The sequence below is a fragment of the Lissotriton helveticus genome, chromosome 4_1 (genome assembly GCF_964261635.1).
Source record: "Lissotriton helveticus chromosome 4_1, aLisHel1.1, whole genome shotgun sequence".
NCBI classification, from domain to species: domain Eukaryota; kingdom Metazoa; phylum Chordata; class Amphibia; order Caudata; family Salamandridae; genus Lissotriton; species Lissotriton helveticus.
In genome coordinates, this window is record NC_136063.1 from 795,382,780 (window position 1) to 795,403,997 (window position 21,218).

Consider the following 21,218-nt stretch of genomic DNA (forward strand, 5'->3'; position numbering starts at 1 on the left):
GCCCAGATATTGTTTTTAAATAATACAATTTTAAGTTAAACATATGATCTTGCAAGTAAGTTTAATTAAATTGCATTGGCTACATACGATGGATGGGAAGGGGTTTGTACCGTAGTAATATGTTAAGCCGCTAAACTCAAGAACAGCAAGCAATGGCAAAGCCAACAAGTCTCACCACTAAGATTGGCCTTGTCAATGCTTTTTAGTCATGATGGTCAACATCTCAATGCATGACTAAATAAGACAAAAAAGCCTAGAGACAAGCACAACGTATTCCTACTAAAGGAAGCTGTGCTTTTTCTAATTTGCCAATCCAAGTTGTATCAGCAAATACAATAATAAAACATGTGTGAAAGTGTTTTATTTTTTTATAAGTGACAATGAGGGGAGAATTATGGTGGGTGTGGGTGGGGTGAAGCAACACAAAGGGTCTGGCGGGGACAGCGTAATGTGAGAGGGGGAGCAAATGCATGCAAAAACAATCGGGAGAGGACACAAGAGTGCACGCAACATGGAGGAGGGGCGTTGGAGAAACACACAGGCGTCAGTTAGCAACGCAGAGTACAGGAGAGGAGACGTACGTAAGGGACACTGCTGGAAAAACACCTTCTAGTGAAGAGCTTAACCAAAAAGAAAAACAATGCTTGAAAAGAAAGGGGAGCGAGAGAGAGAATGTGTGTATGTATGTGTGTGTGTTATTTAGATTACTTTTCTGTTTACTCATTTTTGATATGCTAGTTTTCTTGGATTATATTTGTTGTTTAACATGTTTGGAGATTTCAGTCTTTCAACCACACACAGAAATGATTACCTCGGACAATTTTAAAGACAACAAAATATCCAAAGATTTTCAGCAACAACAAAAAAAAGTTCTAGCAAACCAACATATTAAAAACTTTTAAATCTTTATTTTTTGGCGAAATTCTCAATTTGCTAATACCGGATTGATGAAAAATAGGAGCTGATTGATTGAGCCTAATATACAAAACACATACTACAGACAGCCCTCCCATCTTAACATCCAAAAGACAACCAACAGATTTTACAGTGAGACCGTTTCTAACTCACAGGGTCCCTCCAATAGTCCTCCGTAATCCTACTGCACATTTCTTTCATTGAATGCCCCATCTTCTTCCTCAGTAGCCAGCACTACTGCCATTTACCACAGAGACTAGTCTCAAAACAAGACTAACCCCATAGATCATCTGTTGGGCCACTGTGTTATGGATAGTGCTGTGCCAATAATAGATAGTGTTCTGCCAATAAGGACACTTTTGGGGCATACTGAGTTCAAGACAAATACAATTAATGTTTGGAGACAGAGTTTTTTAAATGCCACAAAGATGTCTTAGGTTTCCAATCCGGCTTTCATTTCAATAGTTTTGAATATTCCAAAGGGTGGAACTCTCCTCCATGTCACTGGGATGGCAAACTTCCTGGCGCTTTCAAACATCAGATTGTATCACATACATCTGTTACAATTGAAATATTACACTAGATTCTTACAGGCAATTCATTGAATTAATCGGTTTTCTAATATAATTACAATGTCAAATTTATTTAACAAAAATGCAGCCAAGTCCACATTTTCTTCAAAACTTCATCAGAGGGGCAGCCTCTTCAACTGAAAATAAACATGTACAGTCACTGCCTGACCCTCAGTTGTGGTCTTCTGAAAAATGGGGTGTCTCACAAATTATTCTAAGAGGTACATGCAGAACTCACGAGTCAGCAGTTCTTTCAGCGATAAATGACCCAAATGTAAGTGCACCATTCTGAAAAACACAAGGAGTTTAACCGCTCTCCTCATTCTGCATCCATTGCATAAGCGACAGGTTCATTCTGTCCCGAACGATGAATTAGAAAATTAAGCCAAGGATATATTTCAGACCGGGACGAACGCCACATTAAAAGTTATGATCATGAGTTACAAAGCAGTTGTGCAATTACCCAGATGCAAAAGAGTCACCTATAAGTCTGCTCCTCTGAGCGTGTCTCATGCTCTTTGGAGCATTTTTCATCCGTTTAAGACAGTCAAGGCATACAATGTTCTTAAAGTATATAAACTTAACAGCAACCTTCTCCGCTACAGAAGCTTGCTTGCCCGCCAAGAGCAGGACGTGATGTTCGGCTTGGTGAAATGCTTGGGTAACTACTCTGATGCCCTGTAGTGGGCATATTATTCTCCAAACGAAAGGTTGTTTCCAGGCCAATGATGTCTTACTGCGATGCTGCTGGAGAGGTCTCAGGTGAAATTAAGACCCTTCAACCTTGTAGGAGAATACAAGTGCACATGCTGTTCTTCAGGGACAATTTCTGCGTCAAGATAAAATATTGTATTGGCTTCAACTCCCAATTGTTCCAGGAAAAAAGGTTAAAAATTCTGCTCGGACTTCTAAAGTCCCCGTACTTCAGACGAGCAGGTAGCCAGAAAGCAAACATTTGAGTAAATTTATAATTTCCCCATGAGTGAATACGCTAATCTTGAAAGCCCAACTTTCTGTTCTAATGGTCAGTGGAGGTAAGAAGACGTGGGCAGGGCTCACTGCAACAATGCTGTATGTTCAATATGTTTGAAGCCGGCTGTGATTAGTGCGATATACAAATCAAGATAACATAACATATATCGTAGTGTAATTTTCAGAGCACAATACAGCTCCTCTGTAACACGGTGGATGAAAACCACTGCAAGAGACAGATTATGGTATCAACAGTTGTATAGCTAATTTTCGTGATCTTTTAAAGATTTCAGGGTCTAGGGCCTAGGCATCCTTTCTACAGCGTCTAATATTTCTTATTCTCCGGAACAACGTTGGCCTGGTGTCAGTATAAAATATTGTTTAGTATTTGTGTTCACGGGTCAACAAGCCGAAAGTGGTTTATATAATTGTGACATAGATCCTTGATAGGCACTATGTGTATATAACCTTGCCATAGGATTTTGGCATTCATTTAGTTCTTTCAGGGTGAATGAATGATGGTCTACTGCCAAGCTGGAGGTGACTGAAGTATGCCCCGTCGCTGATCCTACTGCTACCAACAATCATTCAACACACTAAGCATTTAGTTACTGCATTTAAAAAAATACATCTAAGTTCTACTGGTCATTCCTCACTTCAGTTAGCTTGTTCTTTCCTCCGCTCCTTTATTTAGGCATGAATACCAAGGACACTAAACATGTTTACTCGTTTTTTGTGGAAAACGCAAAATAACTTTCACGAAAATGGAGTATATACCATGCATCATTCTTCGCTAAACAAATTCTACAGTCAATAAACACCAAAAATCCGACTGGCCAGCAAACCAATTCCCTGGTTGGATAAGGGTGATAAAATCCTGAATCAAGATATTCCTACATTCATTCAGGATATTTTTAATCTATAGCACTATTATTATTGGGCAGCTCTTACATGGGAGCCGACAGCCCTTGGGATCTATATACGAGAAAATAAACACGTGGCTTTGGCCCGTATTGCAGATCTGGCCATACTGCTCGCTAAGCACGTCCTCACCGTGCATTGAAGAGCTCCCCAGCCACAATTCCCGATACAATGGCAGGTTGCTCTTCTGCGATGGGGAGAGCCCAAAGAATGAACCTCCACAGAGAAGCACGTTGCCTCTGCAAGCAGCCCATAGCCACAGCATGGGACATCATGCTTACACAGTTCAGTAAGGAGATGTGGAAGGCTGGCGCCCCCTCTACCCGCCAGGGCCGTATGGCTACACCACCCATCCCATGTAGACCAGGGCAGCACCTGATATGAACACCTCCACCCCTCCCCCAGGATGCCCTGGCCTCTCCCCATATCCTGCCAAAGACCATCCGGCAACTATCTCAGCTGTGGATCTTAGCCCCTACCATAGTGACTCCCAGTTATCCCTAACTGCCAAAACCCTCTTCCTGTATCCCTGGTCACTCACGCTCGCACCGTTGTGCACCCCTGCCCTCCCCCATATTCACTGTTCAAGAGGTATATCCACCTGATAACATGTTGGAGCTGCACTCTCCTAAAAACATCCAGCGTGAATTGCATAGCCATCGCATTCTCCTTCTACTCATGAGCTAGTGATCAACAGCAAGCGTTCAAGCCGTTATTTGACAATTGTATGTAATTAAATGTCATATTGACTCTGCCAAGATGCATTAAAATGAAAAAACATCAAAAAGTTTTTAAACCAGCATTTGCAATGCAATAGGTCTCGTATTTACGAAACTCGTAAATGTGACACCTATTGCATTGGAAATGCTTGTTTGTAAAAGCACCCATGCGGCGCTTTCACTTTAATGTCGGCGGCACCCTTTTCCTTAGATGAGCTGTGGCTTAAGAAAGGAGCGCAGCCGCCATTAAAGTGAATGCACAGTATACGCCCCATGCCGTGGTTTCATTTTAATGGCAGCCACGCCCCTTTCCTTAGATGCGTCTTGTCTAAGGAACGGGGCACGGCTGCCATGAAAGTGCGGCATGGGACAGTTTAAAAAAAAAGTTACAAAATACTAAAGTAAAACCATGCGACCGCGTTCGGTGCCGAAAATAAACCAAAGGCACGGCCGCCACTGTATGAGCGTGTTGTGCTATTAAAAAAAGAAAATTATTAAAGCAATGAGGGAGAGCGTGTCTTCCCTGCAACGCAGGCAGGAGAAAACCATTTAAGCAAACAGTGCTCAGAGGCTGTAAAAAAAGCCTACCGAGTAACAACACATGTAACAGGGGTGTCCTCATGGGAGATTACAAAATGAGACAAGGCGTTACTAAAGGAGGACAACTAACACTATTGACCAATGAAAAGCCACAGTTTCTAAAGGACAAAGACACAAGCCAATGAAAAATATGGGCAGAGCGTGGGCGAAGCTTTAAATCCATACCTGAATACAGCATGCCTCACAGAGCAGCACGTGCGCTGCGCAGGCTCAACTTAAATATCAACAGCGGCCCTACTGACGCGCCTACTGTGATCGTCCATGCTGTGTTTTCAAGGAGTGCAATTAGAGCTAATCTATTGCTGTCCTCATGCACCACTGCATCCTCAGCATCAAAGATATCAGACCATCGGCAGAAGTGCACAGATTACTCGATATAGAGCACATTTTGAGTGAAGTAGATCCATCCATCAATGAATACACTGTTAGTGCCTCCCTAACTTTCCTTTGGTTAGCTCCAGCCTGTTCATTCAGAGATTATTTTATAAATATTTTGCTCTTTCAAAGATGCAGATTTTTGCCTAGCTTGAATAATGGCTTGAATACTGGCAAATGCATTTGTTCAATAAGTCAGAATTCTACACATATACTACTCTTTACATTCTCAAAATGTCTTAATTGCACTTCCTCCAATCGCTAGTATAAAACTGACAACAATGGCCTGACAATGTCTGCATGTGAGCTAAGCTTTAATCTGTTGCAGTTATGTCTCTCTCGCTCATAGATGTGCGCCACGCCCGCGTATATCCTTCCAACGGAAATTATTAGTGCCTTTTAAATGCATCACTTTACTTTTGGCTTTTGTGATCATTTTTGTAATGTATCAGGCTACAGGTGACACCATCAACAAGCACAGGAACTTAAGACCAAAGTCAACTAAAATTAAGCAAGGAGTAAACCAACGCAATAGCTTAAGTGAAAGTTACAAGAGTAGATTTTGGGTGGAGGCCCTGTAATAAAGGGGAATGTATGGTTGCAGGTGAACATTACTCAAAAATCTGCTGGTCTTCAACATACCAATGATTCCCATAATGTGTGCTCAAGAATAAACTCAACATGAGACCATTATCAAAGATGAGGGGGGAGTAGAATCCAAGATGTCATGGAGTTTATTATTGGTAGGTGTGTAAAGAATTGTGCTCTAGAACAGAGAAACTATAAAGACAGGAACTGGTGGAATTTGACGCACTACTGCAAATTCCTTTCCAAGTGAAACTGTGACAAGTGCGTAAGGCCACTGCTATCATGAACGTACAACTGTACTCCTAGCCACTGGAGTGCAATGCCAGGAAATGTTTCATGACACTGGTAATTTTCATCTTTTTTCATTTTTAGAGAGATCTTTGTCCAGAACGCTTAAAGCTTGTAAACAGAAATGCATTTACAATCAACCTTTGGGATTCCAAAAGGTCACCAATAAAAGACCAAAGAAGGGCAAGTCCCCAAGACGAGTCAGCAGTTATGTGGTTCATGGGTGCTGTGATGTCTCAATCTGGAAACTTGGGAAAACCTACACCAACGTAAACTTTATTCAGATTTGTTTTGAAGATTAACTGCCCAATCTGAAAAAAATTTATGATCTTATTGCAGAGTTTATCAAGAATTCTAAAGTAAGTTAAGAGATTATAAGAGATAGATCTCCCGTCAACTTTGTGCCCCTGGGAACTGATGACAGTGTGCTTGATCCCGCTAGAGTATAGATAAATATGAAAACAATATATTACTAATATATTACTATTTGACAGCGGACATCTTTGTGTCAAGACATTTCCTCAAATGTTGGCACAGACCTGGTACAAACATTGCAGCAGCACTTCCCTTGACACAAGGGCCTCATGCCCATACTGTACACATACATCATGAGGATGTACTAGGTACACCTTTATATGACACAAAACAGACAGATAGACAAACAGATCGATCTTATCAATAGTGCAGTGAAGGGGGTGAGGATCCAAGAGGCCCGAGTTCGGCAAGTGTTTAGCCAGAAAGTTTTTGACTACGTTTCTCAAGCGACATTGTGCAATGCCCATATGCAGGCACGCACACAGCATTTTTCAACTTGACGAGGATGCACAATGCAAGCCGTTCATCAGCCAACAACAATGTCTGATATGGAGTTAAGTGCAGCAGGGAACAGTATGGTAGGCATACTGCAGAAGAGGACTGACGAGGAGACAAACCATATCTAAATATCTACAATTACAAAAAGAAACACTGAAAGCCCCAAAAATATAACATAGCATACAAAAGGTCAAAAGAGGCAAACTAAATCCAGACTCGCAGTTAATCAGGGCTCCACTCTGTCCAACCTAAAAATACAGAAGAAAAGTGGAGCGGGTATTATACTCAGGTAGTGCACTTGAGGAGCATGCAGCTGTGTCAGTAGAAGCGAAGGATGTAGAGTGGCAGAAGAAATCATTCCCCGCAGCTTCTACAACTTTCTATTTCTAGCCCTTGAGTAACTGGCTTACCAGCATCAAGATCTTGAATGCAGCTCTCTTGTCGATGGAACGAGCCCTCATCAACATGGTCTAATCATTCATGATCTTGGATCACACAAGCAGCAGGATTTACAAAACAAAGAATAAGAGGCTTAAAAGGCTCCTCAGGCTTTAGAGAGGGTATTTCAATTGGAAAGACAAGCAGACAAACATCACTGACTGCTCAATAAAATATGCCCATTGATAAGTTTAAAAAGGCACCCCCCAAAAAAGAACAACTTGAACCATTTCTAAAAAAAATAGCTCTATTCAGCTCAATTTTCACAGTAACTCAAAAGCTATTGTTCATCAACCAGAAATTAAGGGATTCATTAAAACTCTTGACACAAACACTTTAACAACCAACAAACTCAAGAGTGGACATTATAAAATAGGAGGCAAGGCCCTGCATTGCTGGATTCAGCCCCACTGCAAGTTTAATAACTTTATTTAACATCACCAAGAGCCTCAAGGATCTTACACCCGTGTAATAATTCAATCTCTTGTGGGCATGTAACAGTAGGTCTTTAACTGAACATACTAGTGCATTTTGAGAGTTTTAGTTAAGGTTTACGTCAATTGAACTAACTGAAGAAATGCAGCTGATAAACAATTTGTAAAGGGGAAACAAGTGACAGAGTTGTGAGAGTGATAAGAAGGCACCTGTTCACCATGCTCATCAGTTGATTATGTGACATCAAAGAGCAGTGCAAATATTTGATAAAATGAGGCTCTAAGAGCAACTTGGCATTTTGCATATGCATTTTAGCGTTGTTCTACTTAAGTTTGGATACCGGTTTTTGGTCCTGGGGTACAAACATTTTTGGGCTCATTAACCCTACAAAAACTTCAAAACACAGGGTGTGCGACTGCAAAAGGACTTTTTACAAGTGCCCCTTTAAATGCTGGAAAAGTCTTTCCGACTCATACAAGGGTGTTTGCAACCCAATCCAGACACAAACAAGAGGGGGGGCAAGAAAGGAGCGTCTCACTTCTAAGCTGGAAAGGCATACAGAAGTGGTTTCTGATTGCAATTGTCATTGCAAACCTTTGATCAGTTTGATTGGGGTGGTAACTGATCATTTATATAATCTTGTTGGCGGCCTCAGGAGAAGCAAGACGTGGGCCTGAGGACCACTGCCTACTCACCCGAGGTCTTCCTAAACAGGAAACCCTTTTTTAAAGCAGCATCTCTCCATTTAATGGACACAGTATGTTTCTCCCAGTATACCCACTCCAACCTCAATCGCCCCAAGATTTGCACCTTTAAAACACTTGCCTTGTTAGGTCAACGTGGGAGTTGTCATGAATTAAAACAAAAAGCGTGTATGGATTCTGTTTAACTCTTCTCATGAAGCCTTCAAACTTGGTCTGGATGTCGCCGTCAAGCCGCAGAATGTATTTTTCTGCCTTCTGGCAAGCCATACTTCTCTCTTCTAAACTCAAGTCTGCAAGGACTCCTGTAACAACAAACATTTTGTCTTATTTGAATTAAAAACATGGATGAAAACTTTGTGTCTGGGATATAAAATGGTAGCTGGCACCATGAAAGGAGGATGAAATTAGATACAAATCAGCTTTTCTTATGCCCATTTATTAGCCTACAGTCCATGTTTTCTCTTATTTACCTGACTGCTGAATCCTTTGAAGTGTTTGCTGAACCAAGACTTCAGAACGAGAGACCAGAATCAGGAAATCCACTTTGCTGAAGCGAGCCAGATCCAGACTCTGGCTGCTGCTGTCGGCGATGGCGCACACTTGTGACAAAAGCTTCCTTGCAACCACAAGCTGTGGCTGATAGATTTGGAAGCTCTCAACATCCTGAACTAGACAAAGAGAACCATCAGATTATTATTTTTGCGAGAAAACCAAAACCAGTTTACAAGGTAATCAGAAAGAGCACAATATGAACAGGTGCAACCATCAAGTGCTCCATAAAACAAGCATTTGAGAAGAAGAATCTATCGACTGCAAGAACATATAAAGACAAATATACACAAACAAGAATAATGCAAAATATGTCCATAAATACAGTGAGCGCATTTAGAATCAGCAACACATCACAAATTCCATTACAGCACACACAGCGTGACTTCATGTATTGGGGTAAGATAATTTTAAAACAAAGAAAATGTGAAGACAGGAGAGTTGCTCCCAAAATGGTAGTGTAATATAAATTGTGGTCTCTTTGCTTACACAAAAACTAGTACGCTTTCCAGTATTTAAAAAAGTGCATTAAAATGAACATGGCTTAAATAATAAAATGAAAAATAATAATATAATGCACCATGTTTGAAAATAATGGGCAGTAAACATGAAAGCATCTCCGGGGTCCTCCAGCCTTAACCAGCCATCTGTATTCCCTTGTGATGAGGTACCGAATGTTCTATGTACCAAAATAGGTTAAAGCTGAAAATATAAATGTTTTGATGTTGCTGCATTGACTTTCAAGTATTTCTATCTAATACTGTGAAACGGTATAGGGCTTCCAAACTTCACTTGAAATGCACTTGCATTTGGGAAGATTAATATCCTAACCTACGAAAGATGCAACAATGATGTAACTTTTGGATGTAAATAAATAAATGTAGGAATTTGTAAAGCGCACAGCTACCTCCACCGGAGGTGTCCCGGCGCTGTCCGTATACCGCTTAGGAACCCTTCCCGGCTTTCCTGGGAAATGTCCACTCCTGGGCACCCCCAGGTGCAGCCAGGCATCCCAGCGCTTTTGGGGCCGTTGTGGAGACTAAGCAAGCTATTGCCCAGAGTTGCAGCGTGGGACCCATGATTAGAACAGGCACTGAGGCGAGAATATCCAATAAGGGGAATTAATGAGCCGGAGACCCGCGGAGGCGGGAATCGAACCCTGGTCCCTGGCCAGAGCTCTGCATCAAGGTCTGCCTGCTCTAACCATTGAGCCACACTTCTCCACAAGGAGGTACCAGAAGGTAGTCCACAATGTGCATACGGCACTCGGTTCTTTATAGCAGTGGTAAAATCAGCATTACCAATATACTGCAGGAAATGGAAAGCTTTTGCCTTGACTGTCAGGATGCACGCTACAAGAAAGGTGGAAAGTGTTATTAATTGTGCCTTTGCCATAAGGAAACAATAGGGACTTCATTGATGTGCCCACAGGATCAGCTCTTGCCAGAATGAAGTAGTAGTTACTCCCTTCCTAAAGGAAAGAAGACAGATTCACTAAAATCAAGATTGTCCCCTGCTGCTCTCCAACTAAGAGCACCTTTCACAGAAAAGTCTATCTGGAACAATCTGAGCTGGTCTCGATAATTCCTACAAGCATTCCTTTGTGAACACTTCCATCCAAGTTGCTCCTCACAAATGTGTTTGCATGAAGAGTAGGATCTCCGTTTCACAAGACTACAATGCTCGGTAGCTCCAGAGATCAAAGCCTAACTTCAGTGGTGGCTGGATGTCTCCAATATGTAGAAAGGGACTTCTGTTGCATCCAAACCCTCCAAGGATTGTTACTACAGGTGCTGGTTCCCTTGCCTTGGTGGCTATGTTGGAGGGTATAACACTCCATGGGAAATTGTCTTTGATGGAGGCTCATCATTCTTTCATATGGAAAGAGCTGTCCGCATTGCTCAAATCACCGAGATTGTTCCATCAGCATGTGCAGGCGTATCATGATTTGATAATATCAGACAACATGGTGTTAGTGTCTTATGTGCATCGTCAGAGGGAGAGGGTATCTTAATTCAACACTTGAGAGGATGTGGCAAATCCATGGGGATTTTTGGCAGAATCCCAACTATTGACCTTGAAAGAGATTCACATATGGAGGGGTAGACAATATTCAAGCTGATCTACTGAGCATAAAGTTCAAGTTCATCTCTTTTGCTCCATGGTTGCAGCCTTGGGAGCAAGGGTATGAATGGGTTGTTGGCTGCTTGCCCTTAGAAACTCCTTTATGCCTCCCTACTCCTACCACCAATTCCCAAGTTGTTAGCCAGGGTTCACAGTCGATAATCCTGGTGATTCTATTTTAGTCCTGGTATCCTCTCCTGAGCTCTCGGTCTCTATACCCTTAGTGACGAATCCTCATGTATCCCTTTCCTTTTCACCCCTGGAGGTTTTCAATTCTGGAGAGACTCTGTCGTACAAGTTACTTACCTTCGATAACGATATATCTGTAAGTAACATTAGTTTTCTACCCCTATGTCCAGCCTCTTTATTTTCAGCCTGTTCATCAGCCTTCGGAGGGAGGGAAGGGCTGGGGGAGAGGTCTGAGGACCCTCTCCCAGCACGGTGTTAGTTTGACCCGGACTGGGCAGAGGAACTGGGGGATGCCAGTGGTCTTGACACCTCTCCTAACCTTGGCATGCCAACTCCTCCTACCGTGGCTACGGAGGAGGGTGCAAGTTACGCAGTGGTGTTGCGTAGGGTGGCCGAGGCTCTCCACCTCGAACTCCCTACAGTGGCCGTCAGGACTAACCTCTTGACAGAAGTGCTCCTGCCGGCGGCTACCTCTGCGGAGCCACTGCTGCCTTTTAATGATGCACTTTCAGACGTTCTTTTAGGCATCTGGTCCAGGCCCAACACAGGGGATCCTGTGGAAAAGAACGTGGCCCGATGCCATCGCCCAGGACCGGGCGACCCCATTTTCCTTTCCCAACACCCCACCCCTGAGAGCTTGGTTGTCCAAGCCTCTGTGTCCCAAAGCGTATTCCCTACCACACCCCCGGACAGGGAATCCAAGAAACTGGAGCAGGTCAGTAAGAAGATTTTTTCTTCCGCCAGTTTAGGGCTGCGGTCTGTGAACACTGCATGCCTCTTGGCTGGTTATTCCCACTCTATGTGGGATACGGTGGCGGAGGTGCTGCCTCAGTGTCCGGAGGAGGCTCTGACAGTGGTCTCTCAAGCTATTGCTGAAGGGAGAGATGCACCAAAGTTCACTATTCGATGTGGCCTTGACAACGCCGACTCGCTGGACCGAGCAATTTCCACTCATGGCTGAGGACAACTGGGTTTTTGGGGGATGTCCAGAATCCCCTGATGGACATGTCTTTTGAAGGCATTCGCCTTTTTGGCAATAAAGCAGATAGTGCGTTGGAGCGCTTTAAGGACTCGCAGGCAACGGCCAAGTCCTTGGGCCTTTCCGCCACGCGCCCTCCTCCGCCTTCTGCTTTTCCCTCCTTTCGTGGCCACGTAAGGGACGCCTGACACGTTGGCTTCAGAGCCACAGGCCTCTGCAGTAACAGTCTCACTGCGGACGTGGGACCCTCTGAGGCGGGTCAGGGGGCCAGCGGGCTGGCCAGTCTACCTCCACCCCGGCCACCACTGCCTCCTAACCTTCCTAGTCTGGTCTTTCAGGCCCATCAAACGCTAGTGGGCGGCAGGATTCACCATCACCTCCCCCACTGGTGCATCATCACTTCGGACAGGTGGGTTTTACAAATAGTCCGAAGGAGCTACTCCCTCCCCTTCGAGACTACCCTTCCAGCCATGCCACCCCAGTACCACCGCATTGCAGTGACCATTTGGCACTTCAACAGGCAGTCGCGTCCCTATTGTCCAAGGGGGCCATCGAGCGCATTCCTGCTCCAGAAGTAGGACGTGGTTGTTATTCCCACTACTTTCTGGTACCCAAGAAGGACAAGGGCCTGCTTCTTATCTTGGACCTCAGGGATGTCAATCGCTTCCTCCGGAAGGAGAAGTTCAAGATGTTAACTCTGGCTCAGGTCTGGTCTGCCCTCGACCCTGGAGACTGGATGGTAGAGTTGGACCTGCAGGACGCATATTTCTAAATCCCTGTCCTGCCGGCCCAAAGGCTTTACCTGTGGTTCATGGTAGGCCACGAGCACTTTCAGTTTACCGTGTTCCCCTTTGGCCTTACCAGCGCTCCTCGGGTGTTCACGAAGGTGATGGCGGTGGTCGCAGCTCATCATCGCAGATCAGGGGTTCCAGTCTTCCCCTATTTCGACGACTGGCTGTTGAAGGCGGGCTCGCCCCGGACAGTCGTCTCCCACCTCCAGACTATGGCCTACCTCCTGCATTTGCTGGGGTTCTCCATCAATGTGCCGAAGTCGCACCATTCCCTCTCAGAAGCTCCTCTTCATCGGAGCGATTCTGGATACGACACACTTTCGGGTCTATCCTCCCGAGCGGCGAGTCCAGGATATTCAGCCTATGATTCCGATCTTTCGGCCTCTATCCTGGCTTTTGGTCAGGATGACCCTGAGGCTGCTGGACCTCAGGGCCTACTGTATCCTGCCGGTCACTCATGCCAAACAGATGGCATATGCGGGCTCTGCAGTGGGACCTGAAGTTCCAATGGGCGCAGCATCAGGGAAACCTGTCTGATTACGTCCAGATCTCGGAAGGCACTGCACAACCACTGCAGTGGGGGCTCACAAACCAGCATTGGGTCAATGGCATATCCCTTCCCCAACCGGAGCACACAGTAGTGACGGATGCGTCCCTACCGGGATGGGGTGGGCACATGGGAGAGGTGGAGATCAGAGGCCTCTGGTCTCCGGCGGACTCCAGGCTCCATATCAACCTTCTGGAGCTTCGGGCAATCTGACGTGCAATGAAGGCATTCCTTACCTCCGTCAAGGGGAGAGTAGTGCAGGTGTTCACAGACAACAACACCGCCATGTGGTACTGCAACAAACAGGGCAGGGTGGGGTTGTGGATCCTATGTCAGGAGGTCCTGCGCCTCTGGACATGGCTGGAACATCAGGGCATTTCCCTGGATGTTCAACACCTGGCAGGTTCACTGAACGCCAGGGCAGATGAACGCAGGTGCATGATGGATCACAAATGGCGTCTTCACTCAGACGAGGCGCAAGGTCACTTTCAACAGTGGGGAGAGCCTTGGTTAGATCTATTTGCCACCGAACAGAACGCCCAATGTCAGCAGTTCTGTGTGTTGGAATTTCAAAGGCGGCACTCGCTAGGTGACACTTTTCATCGTGAGTGGAGTTGCGGTCTGTTGTACGCCTTTCCGCCTATACCACTTATGCCCAGAGTGCTGAAGAAGAGCAGGTGCGACCGGGCCCAAGTCATTCTTGTGGCTCCAGACTGGGCTCGAAGATTTTGGTATCCCGAGCTACTCAGTATGACCATCGTTCCCCCGATCCGACTGCCTCTTCTAGAGGATCTCCTGTCGCAGCAGCAGGGGACGGTCCTCCACCCGAACTTGTCCAGTCTCCACCTCTTAGCGTGGAGATTGAGCAGCGGCAGTTGATTCCTTTCAACTTGCCTCCTGAAGTCTGAGATGTCATTCTGGCAGCCAGGCGTCCCTCCACTAAGAACAGCGAACCCGTGGCTTCCCCTCCTTATGAATCACCATGATAGTAGCAAGACGCTGGTCACGAGGAAGGGAGCCGGTGTCTCGCGACTCTAGAAACATATCGGAGCCATTTTGTCAAGACACAATTGGTACAATTCAATGGGAAGACCATTGGGACCCATGGCCTTGCCAGAACGCACTGAACGAATGGCAGTAGCTACCTCATCCGCCGAAAGTGCCGCATGCATTAGGTCTCTGTCAGCCTCAGACAGGCAGGGCAATGTAATATCGCGGAGCAACAAATTTGAGTCCTCCTCCGGCCTGTCAGAGACCGGAGAATACACAGTTCGGAAGTGTTCCACAAAGCACTCAACAATTTCAGCCGGGTCAGTCACACACACTCCGTCAAGGTTCTCAATCACAGGGACTACACGACTCGCCCTTTCTTTCTTGTCCAGCCACGCAATCAATTTACCCGCCTTATCCCCAACATCATACAGTCTGCCCTGCTGTTCTCTGCTCATGACTTTAGCAGCATCAGTAACCAGGGTCCTATAATCTAATTGTTTGAGACTGAGAGAATGAAGCTTGGCATGGGACACATGGAGCTCCAAGTCACCCTCCAGCTCGGCTATCTCTGTCTCCAAACGGACCACCTCTTCGTGCTTACTTTTCTTGGCGTTAGCAATTAGAGATAAAGCCTGCCCACGTATCACAGTCTTAAAAGCTTCCCACAGTGATACAGCAGAGGACACAGACCCCACATTTTCAACAAAATATTGATCGAGGGATTTCATCAACTCAGCACGGGTCTTGGGATTGCGAAAATACCAGGGGTTTATTGGGGCGACTCGTCCCTCATTACTCATAGTAGTATCCATGCTAAGCCACAACGGGGAGTGATCAGACATGCCCCGGGCAAGGTGCTTCACCTCCCTGATAGAGGAGGCCAGCGCCGCCGGCATCAGAACATAGTCGAGTCTAGACAGACTGTCATGGGCTCCAGAATGGAAGGTGTATTGCACCTGATCTGGATGTAGCAACCTCCAACAGTCTACCAGGCCCAGGGTCTCCAAGAACCCACTCAACCAGGATTGAGACTTGATAAGATCTCTAGGGGGGTAGCGATCCATGTTACCGGAGACAACCGAGTTGAAGTCTCCGCCCATCACCAAGATGCCCTCTGGGAGCCCCAGTACCACACGCCCAAGATCCGCAAAAGTCGAAGTCTGTAGACCCGGCGGGATATATACAGTAACAAAGGATACAGTCCTCCCCTCCCATCTACCAGTAAGAGCAGCGCAGCACCCCCTGTCGTCAAGAATCACATCGTCTATTGCCAAAGGGAGGGAGGACCTGACGAGGATGCCCACACCCCTAGAACCAGAGGTAAATCCAGAGTGTGCCACAAGGCGATACCCTCGCCGATTCATGGCGTGGCACGTGTTCCCAACCAGATGCGTTTCCTGCAGCAATACAATATCAGGGGAGAGGCGCCGCAGCAACTGTAAAACCACACCCCGTTTTATCCTATCCCCCAATCCATTGACATTCCAGCACATTAGTTTCAACCCACTACCCCCCATCCCGGAAGAAGTGCTGAATCCACCCCATAGCGAACACAACGACCAGATCAATAAAAGAGACGCTACGTTGCCTTGAAAGAAACTCACAAACACCCAAAATCCCCCCAACCAGAAACCGTTACAACGCCCCCCACCCTGCACCCCTGCGTTAGACTCAAAAGCCACCCCAACTTGCAGTGTGTCTGTCGCCCTATCATTAAACTAGTCTACAAGAAGAAACCCCTGAGGAGGCAAGAGTCCCACTCCCCCCGCCACCTTCGGGTATACAGCAAGAGAACACAGTAGTAAAAGAAGTATCGAACCCAGCCGAATGTCATGTGAAGTGTTTAGAAATCAGGAATCATAATGTCACTCTAGTTCCGACACACCGCCCTTGGCTCCACCCGGATGCCTGGTCGAGTCATTCTGTTTGGGAAGGGTATCCAGCCAGTCACTAACTCAGTCGGGACGATCAAAGAAGAAAGTCCGGTCTTCGTATTCGACACGCAGCCTGGTTGGAAATAGCATTGCATATTTCAGGCCCAAGTCTCTCAACCTTCGCTTCACTCCCTGAAACCCCATCCTTTGCCTCTGAACAAGCTGGGTGAAGTCCGGGTAGAAACTCACCATCGTGTTCTCGAATTTTACGGGGCCACTCACTCTCGAGGCCTGCAGGATAATGTCTCTGTCTCTGAAATTGAAGATCCTGGCGATGATAGGTCTCAGAGAGGCACCCGACTTCGGTTTTCCGCCTGGCACTCGATGGGCACGCTCCACGGCGAAGAATTTACTCAGGCCTGTAGGGGCGAGGTGATTCAAGACGAGGTCCTCCACAAGGAGATCAGTTGCCGGAGCACCATAATCTTCAGGGACCCCAATAAGGCGTATGTTGTTGCGTCGGGCCCTGTTTTCAAAATCCTCCAGTCGATGGGCCATGAGATAGTGGGAGGATCGCAAGTTTCCAACTTCCGTCTGCAGATCAGACACATCGGTCGTGAGGATAGAAGTCTTCAGATCTAGAGACTTGACCCTTTCATTGGTCTTCGACAAATCAGCTCTGATCAAAGTAACATCAACGGCTACAGTGTCAATTTTGAGAGCGACCGCCTCGTACTGCTGACCAATGGAAGCCTTCATGTTGGCAATTGCGCCCATGACATCTTGCAGAGTCAATTCGGACGACGCAGTCAGATCGTCCTTGGGGTCCTCCAAAACTCGACCGGTGCCACCGGGGGACCCCTTGGGTTGAGTATAGCGATCCATGACGTTGGTTTGGATCGGTCCCCCACGTAGAGGCGTTTTGGTCTTCCGAAAGCCTGGCAGTCATTTTGAATGGTGAGCCCCGAAGGGGCCCGCGAGACCTGGTGAAAATGGCCGCTTACCACCAGACCACCGAAGATCACGAAAGTGGGCCGTAGGGGCGAAATTAGCAGCTCAGCCCAACACCCACGACCGTTGGCATACAATTAAGAAGCGGAGTTAGGCTAGACCTTGGTGGGGGCGCGAAGCAATCCGGCAATCAGATGAGACCGGAGGCACAAAAACGAAACCTCAACTCAGGGCAACAGGGGTAGCCCCTCAGGCCGTTGTTCAACTACTTCCCGGGGTCTTGGTGTGCCAGTCCCCGGTGTCGCCGTAGGGCGGGCCTCAAAAACTGCGATCAGCTTATCTGCGGTTCCCGAAGTCCAAATGAAATTTTGAAAACAGCTAAGGTGTCAGCTGAGGTTCATCTTCAAGAACCCGTCGTCAAAGTCAAGATATCTGTCAGGATATATGCGGAGGGCGGCGAGGGACTCGGGAGCCCTGTGCTCACGCGCCCATCTCGGATGCGCGCGAAGCTCCTCCTCGGCGGCATTCTTTTTGGTGGCGCTATTCTTTTAGCCCCTTCCAGGAATCTTTTTACGACTTGAGATGTAAAGAAACTTCTCCCTGTTTCTCCTCTTGTGTATGCCACAATCGCTGCCAGGTGTACCCTCAGCGAAGATGAGCTTAGCTTAGATTATGTGCGTGAGGTATCTTAGCATCGTTGATTCCCTGGTCAGCTTTCTATGGAGTTTTTTCTTGCAGCACCATTGAGTGAATCTTTTCCATTTTTCCCCATAGCACTTGCGTGTGCTGGCCCTTCTTGCCTCTCGCAGCACCCGCAGGGTGCTCTCTGGTAATTTTAGATGTGCGAACTCTAAGTCCTCAGGAGCCAAGCTGAGAGGTTGAGGCTCTCCGGTTCTGGGTGTAGAACTTCTCCGTTTTCCATGGAGAGTAGGTCTCTTCTTTTTGAGAACTTGTGGGGGGGGCCCTGCGCCATCTCTATTATCTGTGAGTACCAGGTCTGCTTGGCCCATTGTGGTGCCACCAGGATGAGCGTCATGTTGCTCGTTATGCATTTGTTGAGAACCCTGGGGATCAGTGGTATTGGGGGGGAAAAGCGTAGGCAAATGTTTTTGACCAGCTTATCATAGGGTATTCCCCTGGGATAGTGCCTCTGGTTGCCTGGATGCAAAGTATTGGCATTTTGCATTCCGGCGTGTTGCAAACAGGTCTATTGTCGGAGTGCCCCACCTCCTGAATAGTCTCTCCGTTTCCTGTATGTTGAGTTCCCACTTGTGGGATGCTGAAGTCTGCCTGCTGAGCCAATCTGCTTCTACATTGTCCTTCCCTGGCAGGTGTATGGCTAGCAGGTCTATTTCGAGTGGTATTGCCCATCTCCAGATTTCCTGTGCCAAGCTTGACAGAGGGAATGATTGAGTTCCCCCCTGTTTGTTGATGTAAAACATCGTTGTGGTGTTGTCTGTTTGTATCAGCACCCTCCTGTTGTGCAGGTGCTTCTGAAAGGCTTTGAGGGCAAGCAACACTGTTTTCAGCTCCAGGTAATTGATGTGCCTGACCGCATCTGTAGGGCTCCACTCTGAGCCTGTTCATGTGTGCGCCCCATCCCTTCTGGGATGCGTCTGTGGTGATGGTCACTGTTGGGTCCGGTGGCGTTAGAGGTTTCCCTATTGTTATCCTTTCTTTGGTCCACCACTTTATTTCTTCCTGCACCCTGTGCGTTACAACCACTAGATCTTCCCAACTTCCTGTAGCTTGTGACCATTGCTGTTGCAGCCACTCTTGGAGTGGTCTCATCTGTAGGCGTACATTGGGGACCAGGTGTATGCATGACGCCATCATTCCCAAGATCTTGCTCACTGTCCTCACTGTCAGAGCTCGCCCCTTCTGGTAGTGACGTTTCTCCCTCAGTAGGCTGAGTGTCCTCTTTTCGCTGGGTAACACCCTGCATTGGACGGTGTTGATTTGAGCTCCCAGGAAGATCTTCACCTGCTCTGGTTCCATTGAGCATTTTCCCCAGTGTATGGAGAATCCCAGGCTTGTTAGCGTTCTTGTGACCTGCTCTGCATGACCCTTGCATGTCCTGTAAGAGCTTGCCTTTATGAGCCAGTCGTCGAGGTAGGGGTACACGTGTATCCCCTTCCTTCGCAGATGTGCGGCCACTGCTGCGAGGCATTTGGTGAACACCCTTGGTGCGGATTTTAGACCGAATGCCAGGGTTGTGAATTGGTAGTGATCCTTGTTTACTGTGAATCTTAGCATGTGCTTGTGCTTCCTGTTCATGGGGATGTGCAGGTACGCATCTCTGAGGTCTATGGTGGACAAGAAGTCCCCGGCCTTTATCTGTGGGATGACCTCTTGTAGGGACGTCATCTTGAATTTTTGAGTCTTTACATATTTGTTTAGGAACCGTAGATCCAGGATGGGTCTTAGGCTTTCGTCCACTTTTGGCACCAGGAAGCAGCTTGAGTACACTCCCCTGTTCCGTTCTTTGAATGGGACCGGTTCGATGGCCTCTTTGAGGAGGAGTTCTTGAGCTTCCTCTTGGAGCAATTGCAGCTCTCTTCCCGAGTGCTCTCTTTTCTTTGGCTTTCTGTTTGGTGGTCTCTTTTCCAACTCTATGCAGTATCCGAACTGCATGATGTTGAGTATCCACTTGTCTGTGGTTATTTTTCTCCACTCCTGGAGAAAAAATCTCAGCCTGCCTCCTACTGGTGTTACATGTTCTTTTGTGTCTTGTCCGTGTAGCCCTCTCCTCTTTGTTTTCCCGTGCTCCTCCCCCGGAGGGTTCGAGTGGGTGAGCACCTTTTTCCGTGTGAAGTCACTTAGAGGGGGGTTGTTCACCGCCTCTCCTTCTCTGGCCCCGTCCGTTTCCTCTTGATCGAAAGGACTGGCCCCTGTTCTGGTAGTTCCAGTTTTGCCTCTGCTGGCCCTGGTGACCTTGGTTGTCACTCTGTTGCCCCTGGTGGAACGCCTGGTGTGATTGTCATTGCTGGTTTCCACCCCTGCCGTTCGGCCTCCGTGTAGGAGTGCCCCTTCTCATCCCCCTGAATTGCAGGGCCCCCATGGACCTTGCCGTCTCGTTGTCCTTCTTCAGTTGGGTGAGTTTCTCATCAACTGGGGCTCCGAACAGTGTTTCACCATTGAAGGGTGTGTTCAGGATGTTGTTCTGAACCTCAGTTTTGAAGCCTGAGATCCTGAGCCGGGCTTGCCTTCTCTCAGTGATGCCTATAGCCATCAGTCTGCTGGATGTTTCAGCCCCATCCAAGGCAGTCTTCAGGCACGAGTTAGCAATGCTTTTCCCCCCTTCCACAAGGTTTGATGCCCTCTCACGGTATTGCTCCGGGAGGTGCTTGAGCAATTGGCCAATCTCATCCCAATGCTGGTATTGATGCCTATTCAGGAGGGCGTTGGAGTTAGCCATCCGCCAGTGCGTTGTGGCGTTCCTCTCTATTTTTCTGCCCTTCAGGTCCATCCTCCTGCTCTCCTTGTCAGGTGGTGGCCCAGATGTTGTTGGGACGTTGGCCCTTCTTCTGGCCGATGCAGCGATTATTGAATCTGCTGTGACGGTCCCCTTGATGTAAGCAGGGTCCTGGGAGGAGAATTTGTACTTCTTCTCCGTCCTCGGCGTGACTGATCTGCATGTAGCCGGGTCTTTGAACGCTTCCTTCCCCTGGTCTGTGATACTTTTCAGCATGGGCAGGAACTGGCTTCTTGTCTGCGTGGGGAGCAATGTTTCCAGCAGGCAATCTGCTTTAGGCTTTTCCTCTTCCAGCTTAACCCCATAAGCTGCTGCTGCCTTCCTGACGACCTCATTGTATGCCCCAATGTCATCCGGCAGCGAAGGCCTCGAGGGGTATGTCTCTACAGCCTCCTTCGGGTTTTCG

The 21,218-nt window shown here is 47.2% G+C and overlaps 1 protein-coding gene across 7 annotated transcripts in view; it reads right to left on the reverse strand.

Moving 5' to 3' along the window:
• Positions 1-21,218, reverse strand: part of GREB1L (GREB1 like retinoic acid receptor coactivator) — a 575,070-nt gene that overhangs the window by 79,075 nt on the left and 474,777 nt on the right. For all 7 annotated transcript variants that reach the window (XM_078687443.1, XM_078687441.1, XM_078687437.1 and 4 more), the window contains exons 16-17: positions 8,811-9,008; positions 8,462-8,642 (exon numbers count right to left, since the gene is read on the reverse strand). In XM_078687443.1, coding sequence (XP_078543569.1) covers positions 8,462-8,642; positions 8,811-9,008 — 379 coding nt within the window. The remainder of the gene's footprint in view (positions 1-8,461; positions 8,643-8,810; positions 9,009-21,218) is intronic.